Source organism: Mobula birostris, chromosome 10, assembly GCF_030028105.1.
Source record: "Mobula birostris isolate sMobBir1 chromosome 10, sMobBir1.hap1, whole genome shotgun sequence".
Taxonomy (NCBI): Eukaryota; Metazoa; Chordata; class Chondrichthyes; order Myliobatiformes; family Myliobatidae; genus Mobula; species Mobula birostris.
In genome coordinates this window covers 66,835,060-66,851,140 of record NC_092379.1, presented here as the reverse complement: position 1 = coordinate 66,851,140, position 16,081 = coordinate 66,835,060, and the positions used below count along the sequence as shown (strand labels likewise).

General features: G+C 44.3%; 1 protein-coding gene across 1 annotated transcript in view; it reads right to left on the bottom strand.

The window, feature by feature from the left end:
• The window catches only part of LOC140203695 (FERM domain-containing protein 7-like), a 97,787-nt gene that overhangs the window by 28,930 nt on the left and 52,776 nt on the right, over nt 1-16,081 (bottom strand). Inside the window, exon 5 of the mRNA XM_072269741.1 lies at nt 13,705-13,819. Within this exon, the coding sequence (XP_072125842.1) occupies nt 13,705-13,819 (115 nt within the window). The remainder of the gene's footprint in view (nt 1-13,704; nt 13,820-16,081) is intronic.

Here is a 16,081-nt window from a genome sequence, read left to right as displayed (position 1 = left end):
GAGAGTGCCAGTCTAACTGAGTGCAACAAGTGAAAAACATATAATACAGTTTGTTTAGAAGTTTAACAACTCCAACCAAATCAGCCGAAGTGAGATTTACTGATACCGTGAATGTCATGCAGGAGCATTTAGAACTAAAACCATTGTTAAATGCAGAATGCTTAGGTTTCACAAGCAGAATAAAAAGGAAGGGGAGTCCATTTTAGTTTAGGTGGCTAAACTGAAGAATTTGTCTGAGCATTGTCACTTCAGCTTAATGATACACTGAGAGAACACTTAGTATATAGAATCTTACAAGAAAACATTCAAAAACAGCTCCTAACTGAAGCACAACTCATATTTTAAAGAGCAGTTGAAATCACTGTATCAATGGAAACAGCAGCTAGAGACACACTTGAGATGCCGTTAGCAATGAAAGTGAACGTAAACAAAATTGCAATGCCTGGCTGAACAAATTGTATTACCATTGTGGCAGGGGCTCACAGACACCATTAATGCAGGCTTAAAGGTGAAACTTGCAGAAAATACAACAAAGTAGGACACATACAAAGTGCATGTCAGATAGTTACAAATAAATGGACTGCACAGGGAAGAGAAAAAGATAAATGTCAATTTATAGTTTCAGAAAGACCACTAATTTGTATGCTATTGATGAAAAATCTGATAATGATGAGAACAGCCCTGAGATTTACAATGTGAAAACTAACAATAGACAAGCAATATTGCTTATACCAGAAGTGAACAGTAAAGTGATTAAAATGGAGCTGGACAATGGATCAGCTACTTCAGTCATTCCACAAAATAAGGTTGAATAGCATTTCAACAACACTGAACTGAAGCCTATAGATATCCAACTAAGATCTTACAGTGGAGAAAAGACTCCTGTGGGAATGGCAGTGAAATACAACAACCAACAAGCCACATTGGACTTGTATGTGGTAAAAACAGCAGGGTCAGCATTGTGGAGACGTGAGTGGCTGAGACAACAACAACTTAATTGGAGGTCCAGCCGCCATTTACGTGCCACATCTCCTGCAATAAAGTCAATTGAAAGCAAATTAAGAAAGATAATGGATGATGCCACAGCAGTGTTTAGGAATGGCATTGGAAAAATTCAAACACATCAAGGGGAAAATGCTGTTAAATGAAAATGCCACACCAAAGTTTTATAAAGGCTGTCTGGTTCCTTATACCGCCCATGGTAAAGTAGCCATTAAGCTAGATTGCACAGTGGCTAATGGAATTCTTTCCAAAGTTGAGTGGAGACCATGGGCGATGTCAGTGGTCCCAGTAGCTAAGAAGAATGGGTCTGTCAGGATCAGTGCGATTACCATCAACACAGTACTCTTGTCGTCATCGTGGCTATCCCTCGAGGTCAAGGATGATGGTCTTCATTCTGAAGAAGTGGCCCACAGAGTGAAGATGCCTGTGCGTGTATTTGTTTAACGTGTACTTGATGTTGCGCTCCACGAAGCACACGATACTTCACAAATCAACCAACTGACTCCAATGGCATGGAAACCACGATGGTTGGAGCTGATGGATTTGTTGCAGCCTTCTTCCGCCTTCACAGCCGTTGAGTTTGAAATAACTACGTCTGCCTGTTCCACCATTGCGGTCTTGGTTGGACTGTTCTTTGTCAGAGACCTCACCCTCGACCTTACTGCCATGGGTGACCCTACCAGGAGCATAGCTCCAGACGGCATTTCTCTCAGGATCTCAGGACCACACAAGCTTCTCCACCACGACAAGGTGACAATCCATGGAGAAGCAACACAGTAGGTCAATACCCTCTGCTCAGGATAGAGAACATTTTTGCAAACTTTTCTGGAGGGAAACACTTCAGCTAAGGCATACCCACAGATGGAGATGGAAGAAGAGTCCCAAGTGTTTCTCACCATAAACACTCACAAAGGGCTTTCTTGTTATTATAGGCTTATTTTTGGAGTAGCATCTACACCTTCACTCTAGCAGAAAGATATGGACCAGGTGCTGCAACGCTGTTTTAGACCTGGATGACATCATTGTTACTGGTAAGGGTAAGAAGGAACATCTGCAAAATCTTAAGCCAGTGTTAAAAAGATTAGAAGATTATGAACTCAGAGCATGACCAACAAGTGTGAATTCTTTAAACCATGCATCATTTATTGTGGTCACAGCATCGACCCAGAAGAATTACTCAAGTGTGCTGAGAAAATTCAAGCAGTCTGAGATGGCTTTCCAAAGCGTAAAGGAAATGGTGACGTCAGGCACTGTGCTCACACATTGTGATTCACACCATCCAGTGCTTGGCTCTGATGCCTCACCTTGTGGTATAGGTGCAGTCATGTCATGTTTTTGAATGATGGAAGTGTACACCCCAAAGACTTTGCATCACGTTCCCTTACCACTGCAGAGAAAAATTTTATGCATAAGTTGACAGAGAGGCCTTGAATCTGGTTTAGGTGTAACATGTTTCAACCAGTACTTGTATGGGAGGGAGTTTACTGATCAACAACCATCAGAGTCCATTTTCAATCCACAGACGGGTGTTCCACTAACAGCAACAACCCATTTGTAGAGATGGGCTTTGTTTCTTGGAGGACACAATTACAAGATGGAATTCAACAGGCCAACTAATCATGGAAATGCTGACAGATTGTCCCATTTACTTTTGGAAAATAAAATACCTGAAAAATTTACAAAGGATGACATTCCTCTTGACGTATTCTCCCTAATACAACTTGAAAGTCTGCCTATTATGGAAGAGGTGATCCAAGGGGAAACCAAAAAAGACCCTAGAGTGTCTCAGGTCAATATGGCAACATAAAAAGGATGGAGTGTGCACAGAAGGTCCAGCTCCCCTGTTTTTACCAGTGCCAGCATGAACTTGACCTTGACGGAGGTGCCTTACGTGGGGATTGAGAGTTGTACCATCTAAGATAAGAGCTAAAGTATTGGAGGAGCTACAAACCAGTCACCTAGGCACGGCCAAAATGAAAGCATTGTCTTGAAGCTTTGTCTGGTGGTCTGATAAATCAGCAGATCGAGCAGCTTGCCAAGCACTATTTGGGATGCCAACATGTCCAGCAGTTGCCAAGAGCATTTTGGAAAAGAAAGGAGATGAAAGGTGCCCAAAGCTGTCAGAACCACTTCCTGGTCCCAGGGACAACTCCTACAACTACCACAGAGGAAGCCCCAGAGCCTGAGATTGTTTTGTAGCCACAGGTCTCACCTGCCAAGAAGAGTGACTCCCCTACTCTTGTCAGGAAAGATGTCACAGTCATAGTCATAGTCATACTTTATTGATCCTGGGGGAAATTGGTTTTCATTACAGTTGTACCATAAATAATAAATAGTAATAAAACCATAAATAGTTAAATAATAATATGTAAATTATGCCAGGAAATAAGTCCAGGACCAGCCTCTTGGCTCAGGGTGTCTGACCCTCCAAGGGAGGAGTTGTAAAGTTTGATGGCCACAGGCAGGAATGACTTCCTATGATGCTCTGTGCTGCATCTTGGAGGAATGAGTCTCTGGCTGAATGTACTCCTGTGCCCAACCAGTCCATTATGTAGTGGATGGGAGACATTGTCCAAGATGGCATGCAACTTAGTCAGCATCCTCTTTTCAGACACCACTGTCAGAGAGTCCAGTTCCATCCCCACAACATCACTGGCCTTACGAATGAGATTGTTGATTCTGTTGGTGGCTGCTACCCTCAGCCTGCTGCCCCAGCACACAACAGCAAACTTGTTTGCACTGGCAACTAACCCACAAGAGTAAGAAATCCTCCACTGCGATTAAATCTTTGGACCAGAATTGGAAAATTTAAAATTTACTATGCTGTGGATGTCTTTATAGGTCATAGTTGTATTATATAATATACTGTGCATTTAGTTGAGATGCATTCTATATCTCAGGTCCTCCAGTGTAGTAATCTCTGGATTGCTGCCTGTGCCATGTGCCATTGAGGGTAAGAATACGATGATGTGGCAGATGAATGCGTAGCTGAGGAACTGGTGCAGGGCCAGGGATTAAGATTTATGGATCCTTAAGATCTCTCCTGGGGTATGTATGACCTGTGCAAGAGGAAAGGGTTACAACTGAACCCGAGGGGGATCAATATCCTTACGCCCAGATTTACTAGAATTGTTGGGGAGGGTTTAATCTAATTTGGCAGGAGAATGGGAAACTGTGTGATAAGTCTGACTATAGGGCAGTTGGTGTACAAGCAGAGGCAGTGTGTAGTGAGACTGTCAGGAAGGACAGGCAGATGATAGGGCAAAATTGCAGTCAGTGGGATGAGCTGCAGTATAACAGGGGACCAAAATCAAGAATGATGAAGAAAACAGGACTGAGGGCGTTGTAGCTGAATGCACACAATAAGATAGATGATCTTGTAGTGCAATGAGAGATTGGCAGGAATGATATTGTGGGCATCTCTGAGTCGTGGCTGAAAGAGGATTATAGTTGGGCGCTTACCATCTAAGTATACACATTGCATTGAAAGGACAGGTAGGTAGGCAGAGAGGATGGGGTTGTTCTGTTGGTAATAAATGAGATCAAATCCTTAGGAAGAGGTAACAAAGGACTGGAAGATGTAGAATCATTGTGGGTAGAGTTAAGGATCTACAAACATAAAAGGACCCTGATGGGAGTTATATACAGGCCTCTAAACAATAGCCAGGATGTAGGCTTCAAATTACAATGGAAAGTAGAAATTAGATGTCAAAGGGGCAAAGTTATGATAGTCATGGAGGATTTAGATATGCAGGTAGATTAGGAAATTCAGGTTTATGCTGATTTTGGATCCCAAGAAAGAGAATTTGCAGAATGCCTATGAGATGGTTTTTTATAGGGATCCTGTGGTTGAGCCCACTAGGGGATCAGTTATTCTTGATTGGGTATTGTGTAAGATAAATATTCAACTTCTCCACCATTTCCTTATTCCCCAATACCACTGTCCTGTGTCATTTTTAGGTGGTCTGATATCTACCCTCGCCTCCCTATTATTTTTTTATAGATCTGGAAAAAATTGGCATCCTCTTTGATATTATTGGCTATCCTACTTTCATATTTCATTCTTTCCCTCCTAATGACTTTTTAGTTGCCTTCCCAGTCCTTTAAATCCCCATTAAATTTTGCTGTATTACATGCCCTGTCTTTGGCTTTTATGTTGGCTTTAATTTCCCTCGTCAGCCTCGGTTGTGTCATCCTGCCATTGGAATACCTCTTCCTCCTTGGGATGTATCAACGTGCCACACATGAGGCTGCTTACCAAGATCAGTGCCCATGGTACTACAGGAAAGTTACTGGCATGGTTAGAGCATTGGCTGATTGGCAGGAGGCAGTGAGTGCGAATAAAAGGATCCTTTTCTGGTTGACTGCCAGTGACTAGTGGACACAGCCGTGGCTGACAAGGGAAGTTGAATATTTATTTTGCATCAGTTTTTACTGTTGAACACTCTAACAGTACAGCTGAAGCTCCAGAGTGTCAGGGAGCAGAGTAAGTGCAGTTTGCTATTACTAAGGAGAAGGTGCTTGGGAAACTGAAAGATCTGAAGGTAAATAAGTCACCTGGACCCGATGGACTACACCCCAGGGTTCTGAAAATGGAGCTGAAGAGATTGTGGATTCAAAAATCACTAGGTTCTGGCATGGCTCCAGAGGACTGAAAAATTGCAGATGTTAGTCCACTCTTCAAGAAGGGAGGGAGGAAGAAGAAAGGAAATTATAGGCTGGTTAGCCTGACCTCAGTGATTGGGAATATATTGGAGTCAATTGTTAAGGATGTGGTTTTGGGGTGCTTGGAGGCACATGATAAAATAACCATAGTCAGCATGGTTTCCTCAAGGAAAAATCTTGAGTGGCAAATCTGTCGGAATTACTTGAGGAATTAACAAGCGGGATAGACTAAGCAGAATCATTGAATGTTGTGTACTTGGATGTTCAGAAGGTCCTTCACAAGATGCCACTCATGAATCTGCTTAGCAAAGTAAGAGCTCGGGGTACGGCAGGACCTCTACTAGCATTGGCTGATTGGCAGGAGGCAAAGGGAGCATCTTCTGATTGGCTGACGGTGACCAATGGCGTTCCGCAGGTGTCGATGTTGAAACCACTTCTTTTTACGTTCTATGTCAATGACTTGGATGATGAAATTGATGCTTTTGTGACCAAGTTAGTGGATAATATGAAGGTAATTGGAAGGGCAGGTGGTGCATGATTCCCTAAAGGGTAACTTGCAGTTTGATTTTGTGGTACAGAAGTAAAATGCAATGTTAGCATTCATTTTGAGAGGACTAGAATGTAAAACAAGGAAGTAATTCTAAGGCTTTATAAGGCACTGGTGAGGCCACACTTGGCGTATTGTGAGCCATTTTGAGCCAATTACCTAAGAAAGGATGTGCTGATATTAGAGACGATTCAAAGGAGGTTCATGAAAATGATTCCAGGAATAAAAGGCTTATCAAATGAGGAGTGTTTGATGGCTTAGGCCTGCACTTGCTGGAATTTAGAAGAATGGGGGGTGGATCTCATTGAAAACCGCTGAATATTGGAAGACCTAAATAGAGTGGAGTTGGAGAGCATGTTTCCTATAGTGGAGGAGAATAGCACCAAAAGGCACAACCTAGAATAGAAGATGCAGATGGTGTTGAGGAAGCAGGGAGCCTGCAGAAGTGCTTAGGAGAATGGGCAAGAACTGGCTGATGGAATACAGTGTTGGGAAGTGCATGGTCATGCACTTTGATAGAAGGAATAAAAGTGCAGCTTAATTTCTAAACTGGGAAAAAAAATTTTTAAATTGGAGGTGCAAAGGGACTTGCGATATTGCTGGGACTGGAAGCTTCAGTTAAGAGAAGAGACTAGAAAGGCTGGGACAACAGGAATTCTGCAGATGCTGGAAATTCAAGCAACACACATAAAAGTTGCTGGTGAACACAGCAGGCCAGGCAGCATCTCTAGGAAGAGGTGCAGTCGCCGTTTCAGGCCGAGACCCTTCGTCAGGAATAACTGAAGGAAGTGCTTTCTCTGGAGTGCAGAGGTTTAGGAAATTGTCAGGGGGCATAGATAGGGTAGACAGACACAGTCTTACCTTGCCCACCTCCCCGCCAGGGTTGGAGTGTCTAAAACTAATTTAAGTTGACAGAGAAAAGATTTCAAGGGGACAAATTTTTTACACAGAGGTTAGAGGGTATGTGGAATGAGCATACCCTCAATGGAAGTGGTAGAGGTTGTAAAATTGCAAAGTTTAAAAAGTTTGGACAGGTATATGGATAGGAAAGATTTAGAGAGATATGGACTAGATGTAGGCAAGTTGGGTGTTCTGTTTCCATGCTGTAAAAATATGTATCTATGAATATATCTTGGATTCTGATGTTAACAATGATTTTAGTTACCAGAGACTGAGAAGGCCATCTAATCAATGAGTGACATTGGCTGGAGTCTTTGGTAGTCGCCTCTCCACATCTAACTGTAAAGCTCACAGAATCAATTCTCGATAAAGCAGATACCAAAGCTGACCTTAACCAAATATAATGAGTTTTTTTTGTTCCAAGTTTGTGGTTACTTTCTAACAATAGGTGAATATTAGTGGACAGTGGCCCGGACAGACAGGAACAGCAGGGCTCTCACAGCTAACAGTACGAGCTAACGGTTTAAAAAGTTCGTCTGTTTGGCGAGGTAAGTGGGTGAGTAGACTTATTTTTCCTGTTTCATTCCTGTAGAATTAGGTAGCATGCCTGCAGGGTTAGTGCTTTGTTCAGGGTGTCAGATGTGGGAATCCTGGGAGACCTTCAGCCTCCCTGATGGCCATATCTGCGCCAGGTGCACCGAGATGCAGCTCCTCAGAGACCGTGTTAGGGATCTGGAGCTGCAGCTCGATGACCTACTGCTTATCAGGGAAAGTGAAGAGGTGATAGACAGGAGCTACAGGGAAGTAGTCATCCCTAGGCTACAGGATTCAGAAAACTGGGTCACTGTCAAGAGAGGGAAGGGAAATGCCCGGATAGTGGAGAGCACACCTGTGGCTGTCCCCCTCAGCAACAAATATCTTGTTCTGGATGCTGTTGAGGGGGATGACCTGACGGGGGACGCCCACGGTGACGGGGTCTCTGGCACTGAGCCTGGTGCTGTTGTGCAGGTGAGAAGGAGGGAGAAGAGAAATGCGGTTGTCGTAGGGGATTCCATAGTCAGGGGAACGGACAGGAGATTCTGTGAGCCTGACAGAGATACCCGCATGGTGTGTTGCCTCCCAGGTGCCAGGGTACGGGATGTCTCGGATCGGGTCCTGAGTATCCTAAAGGGGGAGGGTGAGCAGCCAGTTGTCTTGGTACATGTTGGTACCAATGACATAGATAGGACAAAGGAGGAGGTCCTGAAGAGAGATTTCCAGGAGTTAGGAAGGAAGCTGAGAAGCAGGACCTCCAGGGTAGTAATCTCGGGATTGCTACCTGTGCCACGTGCTAGCGAGGGCAAGAGTCGTTGGATCAGGCAGATGGATGCGTGGCTGAGAGACTGGTGTAGGGGGCAGGGCTTCAGATTCTTGGATAATTGGGATCTCTTCTGGGGGAAGTATGACCTGGTCAAAAAGGACAGGTTACACCTGAACGCGAAGGGGACCAATATCCTGGCGGGAAAGTTTAATAGAGCTGTTAGGGAGGGTTTAAACTAATTTGACAGGGGGATGGAAACCGGAATGATAGAGCGGAGGAAGGGGAAATCAGAAATAAATCTAAGATAGTAAGCAGTAAAGATGTCAGGAAAGACAGGCAGGTGATGGGGCAAATTTGTAGCCATTGGGATGAGTTGCAGTGCAATAAAATTGCAGTGAAATCAAAGCAAAAAGTATCAAATATTGGTCTTAAGGTGTTGTACTTAAATGCACGCAGCATAAGGAATAAGGTGGATGATCTTGTCGTACAGCTACAGATTGGCAGGTATGATATCGTGGCCATCACTGAGACCTGGCTAAAGGATACATGTCTCTGGGAGTTGAACGCCCAAGGATACACGCTGTATCGGAAGGATAGGAAAGTAGGCAGAGGGGGAGGCGTGGCTTTATTGGTAAGAAATGATATTAAATCATTAGAAAGAGGTGATATAGGATCGGAAGGTATAGAATCTTTATGGGTTGAGCTAAGAAATCGCAGGGGTAAAAGGACCCCGATGGCAGTTATTTATAGGCCTCCAAACAGGTGGGAAAGACAGCAGAGCAGCAGTGGCTGGAGTTTATGCGAGAAGTGAGGAATGTGCAAGACAGGTATATTCCAAAAAAGAAGAAATTTTCGAGTGGAAAAAGGATGCAACCCTGGTTGACAAGAGAAGTCAAAGCCAAAGTTAAAGCAAAGGAGAGGGCATACAAGGAAGCAAAAATTAGTGGGAAGACAGAGGATTGGGAAGTTTTTAAAACCTTACAAAAGGAAACCAAGAAGGTCATTAAGGGGGAAAAGATTAACTATGAAAGGAAGCTAGCAAATAATATCAAAGAGGATACTAAAACCTTTTTCAAGTACATAAAGAGTAAAAGACAGGTGAGAGTAGATATCGGACCGATAGAAAATGATGCTGGAGAAATTGTAATGGGAGATAAGGAGATGGCAGAGGAACTGAACGAGTATTTTGCATCAGTCTTCACTGAGGAACACATCAGCAGTACACCGGACACTCAAGAGTGGCAGAGGAGAGAAGAGTGCGCAGTCACAATTACGACAGAGAAAGTACTCAGGAAGTACTTTCTGAGAACTTTCAGGAAGCTGAATAGGCTAAAGGTAGATAAATCTCCTGGACCAGATGGAATGCACCCTTGTGTTCTGAAGGAAGTAGCTGCGGAGATTGCGGAGGCATTAGCGATGATCTTTCAAAAGTCGATAGATTCTGGCATGGTTCCGGAGGACTGGAAGATTGCAAATGTCACTCCACTATTTAAGAAGGGGGCAAGGAAGCAAAAAGGAAATTATAGACCTGTTAGCTTGACATCAGTGGTTGGGAAGTTGTTGGAGTCGATTGCCAAGGATGAGGTTACTGAGTACCTGGAGGCATATGACAAGATAGGCAAAACTCAGCATGGATTCCTTAAAGGAAAATCCTGCCTGACAAACCTATTACAGTTTTTTGAGGAAATTACAAGTGGGCTAGACAAGGGAGATGCAGTGGATGTTGTATATTTGGATTTTCAGAAGGCCTTTGACAAGGTGCCACACATGAGGCTACATAACAAGACAATAGCCCATGGAATTATGGGAAAGTTACATACGTGGATAGAGTGTTGGCTGATTGGCAGGAAACAGAGAGTGGGAATAACGGGATTCGATTCTGGTTGGCTACCGGTTACCAGTGGTTTTCCACAGGGATCAGTGTTGGGGCTGCTTCTTTTTACATTATACATCAACGATTTGGATTATGGAATAGATGGCTTTGTGGCTAAGTTTGCTGACGATACGAAGATAGGTGGAGGGGCCGGTAGTGCTGAGGAAATGGAGAGTCTGCAGAAAGACTTGGATAGATTGGAAGAATGGGCAGAGAAGTGGCAAATGAAGTACAATGTTGGAAATGGTATGGTTATGCACTTCGGCAGAAAAAATAAACGGGCAGCCTATTATTTAAATGGGGAAAGAATTCAAAGTTCTGAGATGCAACGGGACTTGGGAGTCCTGGTACAGGATGCCCTTAAAGTTAACCTCCAGGTTGAGTCAGTAGTGAAGAAGGCAAATGCAATGTTGGCATTCATTTCTAGAGGAGTAGAGTATAGGACCAGGGATGTAATGTTGAGGCTCTATAAGGCGCTGATGAGACCTCACTTGGAGTACTGTGTGCAGTTTTGGTCTCCTTATTTAAGAAAGGATGTGCTGACGTTGGAGAGGGTACAGAGAAGATTCACTAGAATGATTCCGGGAATGAGAGGGTTAACATATGAGGAACGTTTGTCCGCTCTTGGACTGTATCCTTGGAGTTTAGAAGAATGAGGGGAGACCTCATAGAAACATTTCGAATGTTAAAAGGCATGGACAGAGTGGATGTGGCAAAGTTGTTTCCCATGATGGGGGAGTCTAGTACGAGAGGGCATGACTTATGGATTGAAGGGCGCCCATTCAGAACAGAAATGCGAAGAAAATTTTTTAGTCAGAGGGTGGTGAATCTATGGAATTTGTTGCCACGGGCAACAGTGGAGGCCAGGTCATTGGGTGTATTTAAGGCAGAGATTGATAGGTATCTGAGTAGCCAGGGCATCAAAGGTTATGGTGAGAAGGCGGGGGAGTGGGACTAAATAGGAGAAAATGGATCAGCTCATGATAAAATGGCGGAGCAGACTCGATGGGCCGAATGGCCTACTTCTGCTCCTTTGTCTTATGGTCTTATATTGCAAGCTCAAATTCACCACAAGTATATTGAAGCTACCTCCTAACATACAAAAAACCTTGTACTCTCACACAGAATTCCCTTAATGGGGATATGCAGCCAAGAGGGAATAGCATTACATGGAAGGAGCAGAACATGTCTTGCCCATAAGTCTTTGGCAGGCAGCTAAGCTATGCCTTCAGCTTAGCTGGCTTTCAAAACTCTTAAGAACTATGAATTTTCCAGCATTTATAAGTTTGCCTTATCTGTTAAAATTGCTCTGTTACAACAGTTTTAAAATGTTAGCAATATATAAACAAAATTAAGAAGGTTAAGAAACCTAAAACACTTAAATAAGCTCAAATAAAGATCTAAATCTGGTCTCTATTGCATTCAGTGGGGAAGATGGTCAACCCTTAAATGGTACATTAAGAAATGCAGTGCAAAAATAGGATCCTTGGCCCACAAAGTCCATGCCAACCATTATCCCATTCATTCACACTAATCCTAATGTATTCTTCCCACATTCCCATCAACTGCCTCTAGATTCTCCCACTCATCTACACACTAGGGACAGTTTGCAATGGACAATTAATCTACCACCTCTTTGGGATGTGAGAAGAAACTGGAGCACACAGTCACAGGGAAAATGAGCAAACTACACTCTGACAGCAACAGAGATGTCAGGAAATGTAGAGGAGGGTTGTCCTAAAAGCAGAGCAGCAGAGACAATCTAGTTTCAAAGTTTCAAAGTACATTTATTATCAAAGAATGTATAGATTATGCAACCCTTGAGATTCATTTGCTTACAGGCAGTCACAAAGCAAGGAAGCCAAAAGAATCCAACTATAAAAATAAAATGAAGACCAGCACTCAATCCACAGAGAAAGGGGAAAAAAAAACACAAATCATGAAAACAATAGAAGAAAGCAACAAGATTCTGAACCAAAAGGGGTCCTTAGATCTGAACCATGGGGCAGCCTGGACTAGGCCCAGTGCCTCTGTATTTGGTGGTGAGTGATGACTTCAATAATAGGCCACAAAATGACAAGCACAAGGGGCCACAAAGCAAGAGAAAACAGAAACTAAACACATTAAGCTCAAGGCAAACTTTAGGCAGGGAGAGTGAAAGTTAGGAGCAACTAGTTGAGGCTGGCTGATTTGATGAGGGAACAAGGACAGTGGATCAGAACTGGGGTTAAATGGACTAGGGGAGATGAATGCTATTAGCTGGCTGGAGACTGGGAGGTGTCAGAGGGAGCAGGCTTGGCACAAGGTCAGTACTGAACTTGGGACACTGAAGCTGTGAGGCAGCAGTCCTACCTACTGCACCACTCTCAAATGAATTCCACATCAAAGTAAGTGGCCAATCTTTATAACTCTGCTCTTTCTTTAGACTCTGAGAAACCAACCATCAGGTGTGGCAGCTGGCAGTTCTCAGAAATGAGGTTAGCAGTTTTGCACAAAGTGACAAATTTCTGGAAAGTATTGGAAAGAGAGTGATCAAAAAAGATTCCATTAGAATATTCCAAACAAAGCTGGTAGATAACAGAAAGGAAAGAGTTTGCAGGGCTCAGGAGGGTAGGGCTAGCTGGATTTTTATTTTATCTATCTATCTATTTCTTTATCAATGCAGGTCCTTCTGGCCCTTCAAATCCTGCCAAACCCAATGAACCCTAACCTGATCACAGGAGAATTTGCAATGACCAATTGACCTACTCGGTACGTCTTTGGACTGCGGGAGGAAACCTGAACACCCAGCGGAAACCCATGCCTTCCATGTGGGGGACATAGGAGGACACAAAAAATGAACTCCAAACTCCAGAACATCCAAAGCATCACCTTAACTGCTGTGCTACCATGGCACCCACACATAGTGAAATACGCAAGGCCTTGACAACTGAATCAACTCTTTGCATGTTGTTGATCATCCGTGTGGATGAACCAAATATTACTGTCAGCCACATAGGGATTAAGTCAGTGTCTGCCATGTACTCCCACGAATCAGAAGAATTCTGGACATTCCCCACACTGTGAAGTAACCTTAAAGTTTCCACATACCACTATCCCACAAGCAATGAGGAGCAGCTTTTGGTCTAACGCTCTGGGAATGTTACTGAGGGGCTTGTATTGGCCAGGATTTCAGCAAGAACTCTTGTGCATATTTTAAACTGCTTTTTTAATATTTTTAATTGCCACTGGTACTACACATGAATCAGGGAGAAGTTCCAAAGCCTGTCCGGCACTTCCTCGGAACCCCACTCACCGGCAGTATCTCCAGCATTGGACTCAACCTCTCAAAAATAAGCACACTGTCAACCAAACTAAAGGAAATCGACCAATGGTGAGATCTTCTTCCGTCTTGATGATGACTTCTTTTATACTTACACAAGTTTCCGGTGAAACTTCATGATCTTATGAATCAGTAGTTCCTGGGTTGGAAGGTATATCTTGGATCGCAAATGTGCTCGGTCCAATTCTTCATCAAAGTTACCAATCTCAGCTTGGAGAGACAAGGAATTACAATAAAAACAACAAAACAAATGAAATAAATATAATTAGATGAACAAGTTAAACGGAGTTTGTTCTTTCAAAAAAAAATTGAGTAGAATACAGAATAAGTATTCTGACAACACACATAAAAGTTGCTGGTGAACGCAGCAGGCCAAGCAGCATCTCTAGGAAGAGGTACAGTCGACGTTTCAAGCCGAGACCCTTCGTCAGGACTAACTGAAGGAAGAGTGAGTAAGGGATTTGAAAGTTGGGGGGGGAGGGGGAGATCAAAATGATAGGAGAAGACAGGAGGGGGAGGGATAGAGCCAAGAGCTGGACAAGTGATTGGCAAAAGGGGATACCAGAGGATCATGGGACAGGAGGTCCGGGAAGAAAGACGGGGGGGGGGGGGGACCCAGAGGATGGGCAAGAGGTATATTCAGAGGGACAGAGGGACAAAAAGGAGAGTGAGAGAAAGAATGTGTGCATAAAAATAAGTAACAGATGGGGTACGAGGGGGAGGTGGGGCCTTAGCGGAAGTTAGAGAAGTTGATGTTCATGCCATCAGGTTGGAGGCTACCCAGACGGAATATAAGGTGTTGTTCCTTCACCCTGAGTGTGGCTTCATCTTTACAGTAGAGGAGGCCATGGATAGACATGTCAGAATGGGAATGGGATGTGGAATTAAAATGTGTGGCCACTGGGAGATCCTGCTTTCTCTGGCGGACAGAGCGTAGATGTTCAGCAAAGCGGTCTCCCAGTCTGTGTCGGGTCTCGCTAATATATAAAAGGCCACATCAGGAGCACCGGATGCAGTATATCACCCCAGTCGACTCACAGGTGAAGTGTTGCCTCACCTGGAAGGACTGTTTGGGGCCCTGAATGGTGGTAAGGGAGGAAGTGTAAGGGCATGTGTAGCACTTGTTCCGCTTACACGGATAAGTGCCAGGAGGGAGATCAGTGGGGAGGGATGGGGGGGACGAATGGACAAGGGAGTTGCGTAGGGAGCGATCCCTGCGGAATGCAGAGGGGGGGGGGAGGGAAAGATGTGCTTAGTGGTGGGATCCCGTTGGAGGTAGCGGAAGTTATGGAGAATAATATGTTGGACCCAGAGACTGGTGGGGTGGTAGCTGAGGACTAGGGGAACCCTATTCCTAGTGGGGTGGCGGGAGGATGGAGTGAGAGCAGATGTACGTGAAATGGGGGAGATGCGTTTAAGAGCAGAGTTGATAGTGGAGGAAGGGAAGCCCCTTTCTTTAAAAAAGGAGGACATCTCCCTCGTCCTAGAATGAAAAGCCTCATCCTGAGAGCAGATGCGGCGGAGATGGAGGAATTGCGAGAAGGGGATGGCGTTTTTGCAAGAGACAGGGTGAGAAGAGGAATAGTCCAGATAGCTGTGAGAGTCAGTAGGCTTATAGTAGACATCAGTGGATAAGCTGTCTCCAGAGACAGAGACAGAAAGATCTAGAAAGGGGAGGGAGGTATCGGAAATGGACCAGGTAAACTTGAGGGCAGGGTGAAAGTTGGAGGCAAAGTTAATAAAGTCAACGAGTTCTGCATGTGTGCAGGAAGCAGCACCAATGCAGTTGTCGATGTAGCGAAGGAAAAGTGGGGGACAGATACCAGAATAGGCACGGAACATAGATTGTTCCACAAAGCCAACAAAAAGGCAGGCATAGCTAGGACCCATACGGGTGCCCATAGTTACACCTTTAGTTTGGAGGAAGTGGGAGGAGCCAAAGGAGGAATTATTAAGAGTAAGGACTAATTCCGCTAGACGGAGCAGAGTGGTGGTAGAGGGGAACTGATTAGGTCTGGAATCCAAAAAGAATTGTAGAGTTTTGAGGCCATCCTGATGGGGGATGTAAGTATGTAAGGACTGGACATCCATGGTGAAAATAAAGCGGTGGGGGCCAGGGAACTTAAAATCATCGAAAAGTTTAAGAGCGTGAGAAGTGTCACGAACATAGGTAGGAAGGGATTGAACAAGGGGTGATAAAACCGTGTCGAGGTATGCAGAAATGAGTTCGGTGGGGCAGGAGCAAGCTGAGACAATAGGTCGGCCAGGACAGGCAGGTTCGTGGATCTTGGGTAGGAGGTAGAAACGGGAATTACGGGGTGTGGGAACTCTAAGGTTGGTAGCAGTGGATGGGAGATCCCCTGAGCGGATAAAGTCGGTGATGGTGTGGGAGACAATGGCCTGGTGCTCCTTAGTGGGGTCACGATCGAAGGGTAAATAAGAGGAGGTATCCATGAGTTGTCACTGTGCCTC